The sequence below is a fragment of the Rattus norvegicus genome, chromosome 12, assembly GCF_036323735.1.
Source record: "Rattus norvegicus strain BN/NHsdMcwi chromosome 12, GRCr8, whole genome shotgun sequence".
Classification (NCBI taxonomy): domain Eukaryota; kingdom Metazoa; phylum Chordata; class Mammalia; order Rodentia; family Muridae; genus Rattus; species Rattus norvegicus.
The window spans coordinates 13,441,886-13,457,908 of record NC_086030.1 but is presented as its reverse complement, the minus strand read 5'-3'; the positions used below and the strand labels follow the sequence as shown (position 1 = coordinate 13,457,908).

General features: G+C 46.2%; 1 protein-coding gene across 4 annotated transcripts in view; it reads right to left on the bottom strand.

Annotated features, from left to right (window-relative positions):
- Positions 1-16,023, bottom strand: part of Usp12 (ubiquitin specific peptidase 12) — a 53,923-nt gene that overhangs the window by 19,639 nt on the left and 18,261 nt on the right. For 3 of the 4 annotated variants that reach the window (XM_039089548.2, NM_001166576.2, XM_063271444.1), the window contains exons 2-3: positions 7,716-7,796; positions 1,973-2,186 (exon numbers count right to left, since the gene is read on the bottom strand). In XM_039089548.2, coding sequence (XP_038945476.1) covers positions 1,973-2,186; positions 7,716-7,796 — 295 coding nt within the window. The remainder of the gene's footprint in view (positions 1-1,972; positions 2,187-7,715; positions 7,797-16,023) is intronic. The other variant, XM_063271443.1, reaches the window with a different exon arrangement.

Here is a 16,023-nt window from a genome sequence, read left to right as displayed (position 1 = left end):
GTAGACCAGGCTGGCCTGGAACTTAGAAATCTGCTTGTCGGGCTGGAGAGATGGCTCAGCAGTTAAGAGCACCGACTGCTCTTCCAGAGGTCCTGAGTTCAATTCCCAGCAACCACATGGTAGCTCACAACCTCCGTAATGAGATCTGATGTCCCCTTCTGGTGTGTCTGAAGACAGCTACAGTGTACTCAGATACAAAATAAATAAATAAATCAGATAGGTGAATTTAAAAAAAAAAAAAGGAAATCTGCTTGCCTTGGAGGCATGCCACCACCGCCTAGGCCTGTGATCTTAAAAATAGAAAAAACTGCAGGTCTGGAATCTAAACCTCTCATGAGAGGGAAATGTGGTCTGCAAGAAAGACTCAAAGGTTCCGTATATGAGGAAAACAAACGCCTCTTACATCTCTTCAGCAATAGCTCTAGCCCACCATTCAGGCTAGGAGTCGGGACAGCTCTTACAAGACTCATTCCAATTCACTTGGTGTCCAATGTAACTGACTACCTTAAAGGTACAGTACATTGCACATCCGTGTACTCAACAACCAGTCATAAAGTCACACCTGTGAGTCTCTACAAGATAGGCAGATCAAACTCAACAGCTCAGCATCATTTCTACTTTGACTGAAATATCTACACGGAACAGAAGGCTGGACCCACAGGTTACCCAACTCTCACTCATGTTTCTGAGGCAGCAGCACTGTCATAGGACACAGAGCTGGCTTGTGAAGGAAGGAAGCCACCGCCAGCTCTGCCACTTCCCAGGAACTCTGTAGCCTTGGGCAAAATAATGCCCATCTCCTGGAAGGACTGTCTGACTTACAGAAATTACATGAGAAGTACCTCACATTAGAAAGAGATGGGGGCCAGGCAGTAGTGGCAATGGTCCCCACCTTTTAATCCTGGCATTCAGGAGGCAAAGTTAGATGGATTTCTGTGAGTTCGCGGTCAGCCTAGTCTACAGAATGAGCTCCAAGACAGCCAGGACTACACAGAGAAACCCTGTCACAAACAGAATAAAACAAAAACAAAAATGAGAAACAAAACAACAACAAAAAACAGGAAAGAAAAAGATGAGGCTTCTCAGTAGCTAAACTTAGGTGACTTTTGGGGCCAAAGTGAGGGGAATAATTACCCTCTATCTTAAGATTTTTGTTTTAAGAGAAATGAATTAACATAGGAAAGCAATGGACAACCAAGAAATCACACTCCATAGAAAAGTTTTGTTTGTTTTGCTTTGTCTTACAGGGCAGATGTGGGGATACAGCATCTCATGTGGTCCAGGCTGGCTACAAACTGGTTATCTCCATGTCTCTGTCTCCTGAGGGCTAGAGTTCCAGGCACATGCCACCACAGAAGGCAAAAAACAACCACTCCTGGGAGAAATGTCAAGCGGGCAGAAGAGAGCAGGGCTTCCTCACTCGCTGGTGCACAGGATGTCGGCTGAGTGACACACTCCCAACACTGATCACACTTCCCATGAACCTCTGGACCTGAAACAGGAGCCCCACATCTCTGCTTCCCCATGGCTCGTGCGTTTGAACTTGGGTCCAGTTACTGATGCTTTGGGAAGGTTATGGAACGATCCAGAGGAGGAGACTTCCTAGGTTAGTAGTCACTGGGGAAGACGTGAACTTTTACAACTTGACTCACTCTACTCCGTGTTCTTTCTCTGTGTGCTTCCTGTGTCAGGTTGAAATGTGGTCGCTCTAATGGGCAGCCTCTCAAGTTCCTGCTGCTATATTTTTCCAGACAAAACAAAACACATGTCCTTCTAGATGAACATCAGAACAAACAATCTCCCCTGGCCTGCCTTAGTCAGAATATTCTAGTAAAACGGCTAACACAGAATGAAGTATAAACAGATGGTGCTCGAAACAAACAAACAACCAAACCCCCAGCAACCTGCATCACGGCACACTGTTTACCTGCCTAGGACACAAGCAACAGTACACAGGAAACAGACGGTTTACCGTTTTCCTTCCGCAATCTGGTGATGAACTTCTTGGGCGGGATCACGCCGACCTTCTTCTTCTGGGTGGCTATGCTGTGGAAGAGGTCTGCCAGGCAGGTGAGGAGGCTTTCCTTTTTTCTGGGCTGACTCTTGTATGCCAGAACTTTGTCCCGAAACGGACGACAAAAATAAAGTGCTTGGAGAACGGAGTTGCAGTAGCAGGTATTCCCAAACTACAAGAGCAAAGAGTGGAGCGTTAGTGCATGGAGCGCATGAGTGAGGAGCCTGAGGAAAGCAGAGGGCTGCATGTGCGCTCTGTTCTACAGCCCGTCGCGATTACCTCTGCCCTGACCCTAAGGGTCTCACAGAATGGTTTAAACAGACTCAGGCTGCTTGTGGTCCCCTTTGATCCCAGCACTCGGGAGGCAGAGGAAGGCAGATCTCTGAGTTCTAGCCCAGCCTGGTCTACAGAGTGAGTTCCAGGACAGCCAGGACTACACAGAGAAACCCTATCACAAAAACAAATAAACAAAACACAAACCCTCAACAGAAACCCTTCAAGAAATAAACTAAACATTTTCTATCAAGGTCTCACAGGCGCCACATACCAAGCACAAACAGAAAACAAAAAACTAAAACCAAAGCTGACTGGGACGTTAGTCATGGAGGAGACAGCCTTGGAGGATCAGAGAAGGCAGCAGGCAGTGCTGGCAGCAGTGTCACCCACATAGGTCTTGGGGAAGTGCTGCTTACTCAACTCCTACTTCTTCCCTTCAAAAGCACAGAGGACACTACCTTACGGAGCAAACACAGGGCTGAAAATTCCCTTCTCTGGGTTAAATGGAACCATCATATGCCAAGTTAAAAGCAAATACAGAATCTGTGTAGAGTAACAGCAGCAAGGCAGAAGCAGGCCTAGCCCACAGTTGCAGAGTTAAGAAAGCTCACAGCACAGCAACAGCAAACCTTCTGTTTGCATGTCCTTCTCTAAGGGACAAAGCCCTCAGAATAGCTGCAACTTTTTTTGTTTGTAAAGAAATCGATTTTAAAAGCTATGAAGGCCCAGTGAGAACGTGTGACTTCCCATCTCCACACCTGCTTGGGAGGGCAAAGCACTGGCTTCAGGAACAGTGTGAAATGTAGACCTCCCAGGAAAGATACTCAATCTAGGCTACGGCTCGCTAGTACTGTTGGCTATCTCTGGAGAACGTGCCCCTGCAGAATACACATCACTAAGACTCATCACTAATTAGCCAGCTTCATTTCATCTGCAAAGTAGAAGCCATACCACAGCCATAGAAGTCTAGTGGTCAGCACACTCTGGTTCTGTCAAAGAGAGACGACATCCAAAATGTAGAAAATAACCAGCATTTGGAGATCCTTACCAAGAGATATGTAACAGATATTTAACAACTTCACCAGAAATAAGAGAAAAACACAGCACCTCACACCATGTCAGTTGGCCCTTGGCAAATTCTAACTCCAGTTCCAGGCTCTTACTCCCTCTCCTAAGTTTTTAAAACCGAGAATGGTGGCACACATCTTTCACCCCAGCACTTGAGAAGCAGAGGCTGGTGGATCTCGGTGAGTTCAAGGCCAGCCTAGTTTACATAGTGTGTTCCCGGACAACACAACCATGGCTACACAAAGAGAAACCCTGTATTGAAAAACCTCACGTTACATCAGAAAGACAATAAGGGACTCATCATCTGTTCTAAGAAGCAAATGGCACAAGCTGAGAAACCAGGGGGCATCTACGACATGTACAATACAGAGAAGACTATAAACGAGGCTCTGACTGCATCAGGGTCACTACTGCTGTGATGAATCACCACGACCAAAGCAACCTGGAGAGGAGAGGGTTTATCTGGCTTACACTTCCACATCATAGTCCACCACTGAAGAAGGCCAGGGCAGGAGCTCAAGCAGGACAGGATCCTGGAGGCAGGAGCTGAGTCAGAGCCCATGGAGGGGTGCTGCTTACTAGGTTGCTCCCCGTGGTCTGCTCAGCCTGCTTTCTTACAGAACTCAAGACCACCAGCCCAGGGATGGTACCACGTACAGTGGGCTGGGCCCTCCCCTATGAACTACTAACTAAGAACATGCCTACAGGGTTACATGCAGTCTGATCTATGATTTTAGTCTGCATCAAGCTGACATAAAACATTCCAGTGTAGGTCCCTACTATGTCAATACAGCCAGTCCATCTTCTGAAGCAGCACATACCCAGCCCTGAGCCCTGCCATTGGGTCGTTTTTCCTTTACATATTCAGTTCTATTAAGGAAATCATTAAAGAGTCAGGATTCTTTCTCAACAATCAGTTTATATTAAATCTTCTTTATCATCGTCATCATCATCATCATTGTCATAATAACAATCATCATCATTAACATCATCATCATCATCATCATCATCATCATCATCATCATCATCATCATCATCATCCCCCTGTGGTGGTTTGAAGATGCTTGGCCCAGGGAGTGGCACTAGTAGGTGTGGCCTTGGAATAGGCTTTGAGACACTCCTCCTAGGGTGATCCTGACTTCCTTTGGATGAAGATGCAGAATTCTCAGCCCCTCCAGCACCATGGGCACTGCTGTGCTTCCTACCAGGACGATAACAGACTCCTGACCCACTTAAATGTTGTCCTTTATAAGAGTTGCCTTAGTCATGTAGTCTGTTCATAGCAGTAAAACCCTAACTAAGAACACACACACACACACACACACACACACACACACACACACACACACAAACACAAACACATATACCCTCTTCTTTTGTTTTTCAATACAGGGTTTCTCTTTGTGTAGCCATGGTTGTGGTTGTCTGGGAACACACTATGTAAACTAGGCCAGCCTTGAACTCACCAAGACCCACCAGCCTCTGCCTCCCAAGTGCTGGGGTGAAAGATGTGTGCCACCATTCTTGGTTTTAAAAACTTAGGAGAGTGAGCCTGGAACTGGAGTTACAATTGGCTGAGGGCCAACTGACATGGCGTGTCTAGAGCCAAATTTTCTCCAGCCCCTAAAATACTTCTTATAATTCATATTAATTATATATGGGCATGCATGTACACAACAAGGTAGCATTTTTACCTGTTCAGCTATCTCCCTGGCCACTAAGAAAATACCTTCTTCAACCAGTGGGCCCTGGTGACCCCAACCTCTGTATTCGCCCAAGTGGTCCAAAGGTTGTTAATTGAACTGGAAGCCTTTCCACCCCTGCACGGACAGTGATGCTCACTCCCACTCTACTGCCCTTGCCTCCTTGTGGGGGCCGACTCCTCTCCACATCCTGTCCAGTAGCTGTGTCTCATCACATCTGTGAGGGGACAGGGCACCTTGACAATCTAGCTAGCATCCCTGGACCAGCTTTCTTTGACCAGGAAATCTCTGGCATCTCTGGAACACATCCCAAAACCAGGCTGTGGTTGTCAAGTAGAGAGTCACAGGACAAGAAAGAAATTGATTTTAAGAAAACAGAACCAGGCGCCTTCACCTAATCAAGTCCATAACCCACGGAGGCAAAGAAAGCAACTTTATTCTCTCTTCTCCACACCAGGCCTTGTTCCAAACAGCTCAGCTTAAACAGTCATCGTAAGAGGAAGGCAACGTAATTTTTAAAAAATTTTTAGAATTTTATTTCCATTTTATGTGTACAGGTACTTTGCCAGCACACGTATGAACCTCTTTATGCAGTGCCCAGGGAGGCCAGGGAAGGTAGATAATCTCCTGAGACTGGAGCCACCATGTAAGAGCTGGGAACTGAACCCAGGTCCTCTGTAAGAACAGCCAGTGCGCTTAACCTGAGCCTTCTCTCCGGCCCCAGCAATCCTGATTTTGCCAATGCGGCTCCATAGGAGGCTCGCAATGGAGTCACTGTGCGTGTACAGGAAGAGTGGTGTGAGAACTACATTGCCACAGGAGGCGCACACACAGCAGTGAGGGGTTAGCATTCCACTCTCTGCTCTCCTCTGTGACCTGCACCACACACATTCAGAAGCTCGTTGGTCCTGCAAGCTCCTCGCCAGCAAATACCAGATGTGCTCACACATGATCAAAGTTCAAAACAATGTTTTCAAAGAACTTAGCTAATACAAATTTTAAAAGATTAAAAACAAAACAAAAACAACCTGTAACTAAAAATAGATTAACCAGTTGATCATTAACAATGCTGAGAATAACCCCGTTTGTCTCTGGTAGGTCAATTAAATTGGTTATCTCACTGTTTTGCAAACACAAAGGGCCTGCTCCCACAGGTGAGTGTTTATTATGAACCCTCCTTCTTAGCCTGAAAGGGACCCAGAAGGTGGGTCTAGCAGCAACTCTTCCACATGTACTCCTTGGCAAAGCAAAGAAGCCTGGACATGTCGCTATTACAGGCTGATGGAAGCGGTCTCTCTCCTTTACCAAACCCCAAAGTTTCTTCCCCCTCCTGTAAGCCCCCTTGAAGTTTGGGAGCATGGAATCCAGGGCGGTGAGCACACTGCACAGTGCTCACCACCCAGATGTCTGACCCCGCTTCAGAGTTTCTACAACAGCTCCATGGATGCAGTACTGCTCACAGCGCACATACGTTCCAGAGTCAGAAACGTGACTAAAACACTGGCCTCTGAGTTCCCCACCCATCCCTACATCACCGCCCCCAGGCCATACTGTTGTTTTTAAGCAAAGCTGGAGTTTTGATACAGACTTAATCACACACAACAATATAGAAAGCCGTGCTTGTGAAGGACAGACAGTTGTACACCCCATGTGTGGGTGCAGGCGTCTCAAGAGAGTTGAGCCAATCTTGATATTTAAGGGACACCTCTATGAGTAAGCAGTGTTATAACTCTAAAAATAAAAAAGCAGCCAAGCTAGTGAGAGAAAAGCAGAGAGACGGAAAAGTAAGGGCTGGGCAGAAGAAGGGGAAGCAACAGAAGCTGTCTGAGAGTGTAAGTCACAGAGTGGAGTCCAAGACTCTCGGCCACCTTACCTTGCGGTCGGTCCTGAGACCCCTCAGAGGTGGCAGGATTTGTATAATAATAGTTATTGTTATTGTTGTATGTATATAATTATTATATATTATATATAATAATGAGACAAGAAGGTCAGAAGCTGCATTTCCATCCATCAATGCAGCCATCAACTCAATGGTCTCTTCTCAGCTTATGCCTCCGTTTTTCCTGACGTGGCTGCTATGTGGCTTCAAGGGAAGCACAAACACTGTTTATATTTACACTGACTCAGGGTATCTTTTAAAAAAACTCAAAATTAACCGGACCTGAATATGATATGGCTTTATGACTGTCTAGCAAGAGCAGCCGTTCTGGACAGGGCTGCAGAGTTTCACTATCAAATGCATTTTTATGCCGTATCTACACCAAGACTGAATATCCAGGACAGACCTGGAACTAGGAAAATAATAATTTTTTCTTTGTTAAGTTTCAGTAGTGTAAAGTCGTGTTCAGTTAAATTCCAAAGTTCTTACCAGGCTTTAAGGACACAGGCACCTCCCAGCGGGGAGCTTTTACGTAGCCTTACATGTGCAATGCCACTAGCTAAAGAACTCTTAAATACTGAGAGGTCACTCTTATAATTATAAGTCAAACTTTTGCTAGGAGAATTCTGTTGCCAGAACTGTGAAATTAGGCTGAAAGTGTTACCTCCTTTCAACCACAGGTCACTTTAAATCCTCATGACACAAGCGGGTCCTGTAAGGAAGGGGGAAGTACACTGACTCAGTGCTCGAAGCGTCAAGGCTGGAGCGCACTTACATTGACTAATCCAAAATAGTGCTCGTTGACCGGAAACTGTTCTGGACCAATCTCTTTCTCTAATGCCGAGGCATTGGCGCCCTGTAAAACGAAAACCACAAATATCAGGATTTATAGTATTTCTATAATGTCCAGTCATATAGGCTGAGACATCCTTTAAAAGGCCATACTCAAATTACAGCAAATTAACATTATTCAAAAACAGTTGATATTGAAAATGAATAGCTTTTAGTCATATGACTTAATACTAGTTTATACAAATCAGTCAGGAATCACGCTCCTAGCACACTCCCCACCCCCAAGTAATCAAGGAAAACTTCTGACTTGTATGCCGTAATAGGACAAGACTTTGCTGGCAACCACCGTGGAGCCAAAAGGAAGGAAGGGAAGGCTCGCACAGTGCAGGACCCAGCCAGCCTGGGCAGCAGGACCCCTAAAGGACGGGAGATCCAACTGGACCAGTGCCGATAACCTACTGTCCTACAGGAAGACCCAGAAGTATCAGTCAGATGCCCACAGGGTAAGCAGCATCAATGACCCTGCATGGCACAGGAACTCCCAATAGGGAGGCAGACTTTCTGGACTCAGAAACACTAGAAGGGAGCCAGAAGCAAGCAGACAGACAGACAGACAGAGCATGCACTTCCTCCCATTCACATCAATACCCGTGCAGCCCCTGCTCTGTGTCCTGACCTCCCCACTGCCCCCTCCCTAAGGCTGCTTTCTTCCCTACTCTCCCTTTTTCATGGTCTTCTCCCAAAGTCAGCCACTGGCCTGACTGCTGGGCCCCAATGTCCCAGCCTCCTGAGAGATGGCACTTTTCTGAGCATATTTATTATTTTTAAAAATGGTTTATATTTTTCCTATTTTTTATGTGTATGTGTGTACTGAGTGTGGTTATTACATGCATGTGAGTGCAGGTGTCCCGGGAGCTGGAGTGACAGGAGCTGGGAGCTGTCCGACATGGGGGATGAAGTGGCCTCAGGTCCTCCTGAAGAACAGCTGAGCAAACTCTCCAGAACCTGGTCCTACTTCTTTTTTTTTTCTTTTTTCTTTTCTTTTTTTTTTCGGAGCTGGGGACCGAACCCAGGGCCTTGCACTTGCTAGGCAAACGCTCTACCACTGAGCTAAATCCCCAACCCCCTGGTCCCACTTCTTTACCTTTCCTTTCAGTCTACTTTTAGCCAAGAAATAGTTCAGCCCCACAGGAAGACAAGAAGGAAATGTGCCTGACTCATGGCTACTGCTGAGAGGGCAGAAAGAGAAAATAAATCCCTTCCAACGGCGACTCACAGCCACAAGCTGGACCCTATGAAACCTAACATGTGGGTCAGTGCAATTACCAACAGCGTCAGACCCACCCAGGAAAGCAGCTCAACCGTGCCTTAAAGGAAGTGTCTTTTCTATCCCACAAACGGCAAAATTACTCACACTGTGGAAGGTGGATTCAATTCCCCCACACAAAAAAAGTTGGAGCAACATGCTAAGAAGTTTGAGTTCTGAGTGAGAATTACTAACGCAGGTTAGCGCACATGAAGAGCAAAGGCAACAGATCACAAAGCTCCAAGGCAGAAGTCCCCAGAGCGGCAGCGGCAGAGAGAAGCCAGCACTGCCAACAAAGAGCAGGCACCGGGCATGAGCCTGAGACCCTAAAGGTCAACAGTGTTCCTAGAAAAGACAGAATACTTCAGCAGTCATAATAAAACCTGTGATGTCAATCAAGCAAGGTTGCTTTAACCCATTTTTCTGCCAATGGGTGGCCAACTAAAACTCATTTTATTAATAACAGAAATGGTGGTGCACACCTTGAATCCCAGTGCTCAGGAGACAGAGGCAGGTGGATCTCACCAGCCTGGTCTACAGATCGAGTTTTAGGAGAGAAACCCCTGTGTTCACCCCCTACCCAAATATTTTACAAAAACCGATCAAATGAGAATATGAATCCACTATGGAAGGGACGGGAAGCAGGCACGCTAGACTGTAAAGCTACAGGCCCAAGTCTGGCCTGGGCGCTGCTGCTCTGCCTGGGCCTGGGTTTCCTGAGGAGCACAGTCCCATGCCTGCGCTGTCTTCCCGTCCACAAGTAGGCATGGCAGCTCACTACACTTCACTAAAGCATGGGCTACAATGTAGCACACTCCGCCAAAGACCAGCGTCTAGAACAAGAGACAGAGGAGCCAGTCTCACAGGTCAATTGTTACAGAGAATTATGGTGTTAGGTTATATTAGATACAGATAATTAAGATACACAGACAGTAAGACTTGCCGGCCACAGGCAAAGGCCAGGTGTACCTCTCCCAACCGCTCACAACATATTTTTGGAAAGGTGAGGACTTTCCATACAGAGAGATTATCATCAAAGGATGACACTGGCCTGTCGCCCTGACAGTAAGAAAGCAGTAATATGCTAGCCTCTGCTGGTAAAGCAAGGAGAGCATCTGACCGTTTCCCTCTCCAACATAGGAACTCATCCAACAAGTCTTCCTTCTACCTGTTTCAGAAATACAAAATCACACGAAAGCACGCTGATACCCTGTGCTGTTTTCATTAAAATAATTCACTTACTTTAGGATAAGCATGATGTCTGTAGAAATAAGCTAGAAATTAGAAGTCTCCTGCCTCCAAAGTCCACATTCAAGGCCAGATGTGTGTGTTTTGGGGACATGAGGACATGCTACTTTGGAAAGTTAATTATGAGTAATGTTCATGTTTGTGTGAAATGGTAATGCATGTCACTGAGAAATAAGTGATTGTGTAGCATCTGGACCTGCTACCTAAGAAATGGAAGTATGCATTGTGTTTGCATGCTACACAGTTATTCTAAACTATTATATCTCACTTTTCCTGTTGTTTAATGAGAAAATTCAATAAATTCTTCTCAGTTTCATGTTTCAACCTTATTTTAGAAGCTAGCACTTCTCATTGCCAGGTTGAGCACTGAACAGTCGGCTGAGGTAAGTGCATTAAAGAGAACAGCCAAACCAGGAAGGAAAGAAGCCGCTGTGGGGTGAGGAAGCCAGTGACCTTGGAAAACTAAGAAAGCTTCTGGAGGGAAGGAAGGACGGAAGCAGCCGTGCAGTGGGAGGGCATGAACGCCACATCCTGAGAGCAGGCAGAACCTTCTCAAGTACAGGGCAATGCCCACACCACAGCTTCATACCGTACAGGAGAACGGAGCTTAACCCTCTCTCACACCTGTCCTAGAATGAACTAAAAATCCACTGAGGTCAACAAATGATACAAGAAAACAAACCCTATTTATACGGAGTTAGGAAGCACCAGAGAGAGAGAAAACAGGCCAGGATCAGAGAAGACGTCTAATCTGATGTCTGCCAAAAGGCTAGGAAGCAATGAAACTCCAAATGTGTGTGTCTCTCATCTCTGGACTTGCTTGCTGAATTTGATTCTTGAAATAAAAGCCACATATGCATTTAATGCTGGTACTCAGGCGGTTGAGGCCCTGTGGGTTCAAGGCCATCCTGGTCTACATAGAGTTCCAGGCCAACTTGATCTACATAGTGGGTTCCAGGACAGACATAGTTGCACAGTGAGACCCTGTGTAGAAAATAAGGGGGGGGGGGGGGAGGTGAGGAGGAAGAGGGGGGAAGGGAGGAGGAAGAAAAAGAGTAGTAGAAGGCAAAACAAAATAAAAACCCATGCTCCAACACTGACCAGCCAGCCTATGAGGACAAGAGTAGACGACACTGTGGAATATTTGAGGTGCACATCAGGGATTTTCCCTTTAGGGAACCTTACTACAGTTACTGGGTTATGACACTGGCCTGCTGGAGCCCACAGACAGGCTGGCAGTGAACTGGCTGAGCGGCAACTGCCCATTCGGAAGCTGCACCCCTAACCTAGTTCTCACATGAACTGCAGCATCACCCGGGATAACCAGGTGGCCTCAGTCTTCTCCCCGGCAAAGAAGGGAGCAGAGAAGCATGCACTGCAGGCCCTCAGCACTGCCACACAGAATCTAAATGGTGACAACGAAGTGGAAACTTAGGAGTTCTTTGGAAAGTTGGTTGGATGATGCTTTGCTGGGGCAAACACGTGAAGAAATGTTTTCTTAAAGTGGACACAGGTGGGAGCTGGAGAGATGGCTCAGTGGTTAAGAGCACCGACTGCTCTTCCCAAGGTCCTGAGTTCAAATCCCAGCAACCACATGGTGGCTCACAACCATCTGTAATGAGATCTGATGCCCTCTTCTGGTGTGTCTGAAGACAGCTACAGTGTACTCCTATATAATAAATAAAATATTAAAAAAAAAAAAAAGACTCAAAGGGGCATGGGGACCAGCCCTTCCTTTAAAAAGTGGACACAGGTGTGAAAGGCTAAGTTGGACTTCACTGAGGCAGACGCAGGAGAGAGGACGTTCTGCTAAAGCAAGCACGTGAGAGGACACGTGATGAAGGATTCTGAGCTAACCACACGCATGTATTAGTCTGCCTTACATTGTGTAGTTGGGCTGCATTTGTCATGATGCCGTAAAGAGAACCCGCACCAAAAACCTTTTGGGGGTGTGTTGCAGTTTCTTCTGCGGACTCGGACGGGCTGACTGGATGCACGTGCTGAGACAAGACCAATGCTGAGGCAAGACATGTGGAGACGCGTGCTGTTTGGAGGGTATAAATAAGACTCCACAGAATGACAGAGAGAGAACATGGCTTGCTGGTACAGTGCAACCCTTGTGAGTGTCAAGTCTTCGCTGATCTTCTCTTCCCTGAGAGAGGCACATTGGAGAACTTCTCCTGGTGTTCCTCCTGGTCCCTCCTGCTGATTCGAGCCGAGGCTGAGGCCGGGCTGTCTCTGCTAGGTGTGTCACCACTGTTGCTAACCCAACTCTACCAAACTAGACTGCTGGTGTATCCGTGGAGTGTTTGTGAATGGACCAAGCTGCCACTGCCTGCTAACCTAGGAGCTGATTTCCAGACAACACAAATGGGAATTGCTCCAAAGAACCTTTCTAAAAAGGTCCACTCCACCCCCAACCCTGTAACCTTTCTTTTCCACTACCTCTGGTAGGTAGGCGGTGGGTTACAAGGGAGGCTAAAACGTTTAAGAACCATCATTAAAAATAAGGTTTGAAGAAAAGAGTTACAGTGTCCTAGTACAGACACAGCTCAAGTCTGACTTGTGAGGAAGATTGAGCTCCTTTGAGCTCCATATTCACAAAGCCACAGAGCAGGGTAAAGAGCATCAATCGAGGCCTGCTTCTCTAGAAACACGAAAAGGAAGATGGAAGCCAGTGCCTCTCAGATGAGGACTTGGCACAAAGCTGGATAATCACCTCCTACGACTGTGGCCAAATGGAGAAGGAGCAGGAAGCTGGTACGGTTTGCTGTCTCTGGGAGAGATCACACCCTGTACAAGCTGCCACCATGCTCTTCAATAGCAGTCGCTCTGCCTCTGCTGCCCCAAGGCCGTGGGGAAAGTGGCTCAGGGCAGGAGTGAGGCCTGACTGTTTCCCAGGAGCATCTAGGCCTGCTCATCTCACCCTCCCACCTGCTGTCCATCACTCCCCAACCTCCAACCCCAGAGGGAAACCTTCCAGCAAGCAAGTCTTCCAAGTTTTTGATGTTTTTTTTTTTTCTCACGGGATAGTATAAGTGGCTGTTTTCTCTTTTATCCATCATCTCAACAGCACATGGATAACACTGAACATGACCATTAGTCAGCTCAGAAAACCTCAAACTATGACTAAATTAATGGCCAATGATTGCAGATCTTACTGTACTCCTTCTCATCCAATGACATAATACGTACCACCACATCACATAAGAACGCCAAGCAACAAGTGACAGTTGCCTCTTTCTATAGTTCATTAATAAAATTATCAATAAAAACAACAGGCATGCAATATTAACCTATTAATAAAACAATGTGCATACACATACATATACACACACGTATATGCGTATACATGTAATTGCTTAGTCCACATCATCTTACCTGTGTATACAATTCTATGGCTAATCAACTGGTACTGGATAACCAGTTAGGGTGCTCATCCCTAAAGATGATTTCTCCCCCTCTCGGAGGTCATTAGTTTTCTGTCCCTTTTAGTCTGGGGGCCGGGCCCTGTGAGAAGTCCCTTTCCATGTGAACGTGTCTATTGACTGGTGGTGTACCTGTCTTGTTTAGGCAGTAAGCGTACTTAAGGGACCATGGGAGAAGCTTCCCTGCCATTTCTAGAAGACACTCATTCACGCACAGCACATGTATGCACACTGTTTTTGTGCCCTGTGTAAAGATTTTCCTTGTATTATTCAAACGCTGAGGTCTCTGCTCCCAATCAGAACATGACACTGCCATGCTCATTCTAAGTATGGCCTGCCTGAATGCTGTGTAAACAGTGCTCCCCATTTATTCTGACTTGTTGATAGAAAACGATCAACAGTGGCTGACAGACAAGAGAACAGGGCTGAACTCCTATCCATGGGATTGGGGGACGGGGGGACTGGGGGGGACCAAGAGCTGCCTACCATGGAACACACCTAGGGCAGAAAGAGCCAGCCAGATCCATTCTGAAACACTAGTATCTCAGGGACTTTGGCTGGGAGGTGGCCAGATCAGCTTAGAGGAATAGAATAGATTGACAACTGCTCAGAGTTCTCTGCTGTAAAGCTTATTAAATAAATCTTAATAGTCTCTGTCTCTTATCTGGGAGGTAGCCAGGATAGAGAAAAACCATCACCTTTAAAATTGACTCAACACACATTTCCTGGTCCTCTGACTCTCACGATTTCCCATAAGCTCTTTAGTGATGGTCCTTAAGCCCTGCAAGAACTGTATTGCAGACGGAGGCTAGGTTCCCTGATCACTTTTCTACACACTTTAACCAGTTGTAGGGTTTTTTGCAATGTCTCCACCTAGTGCAAAGATAAGTTTCTTTGATGAGAAGTGGGAGTTCCATTTATCTGTGGTACAAGGATAAGTACTTAGAACACAGGGAGGAAGTATGCTGGTATTGCTCTCCACCAGGGTCCATGATTTTACATTCAGTTACCTCCTATTAAGGTTGGTCTTAAGCTGTGGTTGCTGCCAAGACGTAAGTGCCACAATTACCCCCACCATGCTAGACACTGCTGTGGATCCTAGGCGCTACAGCTTCCCTCTCTGGGAAGCTTGACTAGCACCTTCCAGCACTATGAAAGCTTGTCCTCAGGGAGGAGGAGGCTTTCTGGTCAGATGGAGGTCAGATCCTCCAAGTCCTGTGTTTAAAGTGAGGCATTCACACAGGCCTATTTAGTCTCAAACTCAGTAAGGTATATGCTTACGTTAAACTTTCATTTTCAAGTTGTATAGTTCTAAGTTTTAGAATATGAGATTTTAAATCTACATCACAAGTGTAGAAACATGTAAGCATGAATTTCATGCTCTTTATGCCTATTAAGGATAATATTCATCTACAGTAGAAAAGGCCCCAGTTCAGTTCCCAGCACCCATGTCAGATACCTTACTACCAAGAACTCAAGCTCCAGGGGACCTGACACCCTCTTCTGTTCTCCACGAGTACTGCACATACCCACAAGAAAGCAGGCACACAGGCGGGCAAGCAGATGCAATTTGTAAATATTTCAAAAAGGAAAAAAACCTACACCTAGAAATTATATACATTACCTTAAAAATTTTGGAACTTAATCCTCTAAACAAACTCTTTAGAGATTCTAATTTTATATACAACAAAACCAGTATTTTCCGTTAAGCCCTAAGACATTTCTATTAACTATATTCTTTCTTCACTATGTAATAAGAATTCTTTAGATAGAACAGATCCAGACATTTTAGCTTGAAATACAATTTTTCACACTTTGAAATGTTCATCCGCTCTAAGAAAAGAGGTCAGTGACTGTTCAGCCAAAAGAACGAAGCAAAGTTATGCTGAGTTTCAGAAATGCCATAAGAATTCTTCTAAAGCAATCTGTAATACTAATTTGATTTGAAATTATGATAAACTCACAGAAGGAAGGAAGGAAGGAAGGAAGGAAGGAAGGAAGGAAGGGAGGGAGGGAGGGAGGGAGGGAGGGAGGGAGAGAGGGAGGGAGGGAGGGAGGGAGCAAGGAAGGAAGGAAGGAAGGAAGGAAGGGTGGGGGGGGGGGACACAGGAAAGCACCTGTTTGTAAGCACTATTCTCCACTGCAAGGCACTGCAGAGTGCAAGGCGGGGTGTTGCGGGGGTGGGGGAGGGGACACACAGAGGAATACAGAGCAGGACAAGGAGCACAGAGTCCGTCTGACGCCCGCTGACCATGCGGGGCAATCGGAGCCTTCACTGTCAGTGTTGACAAGGATCACAGTCTGTACAG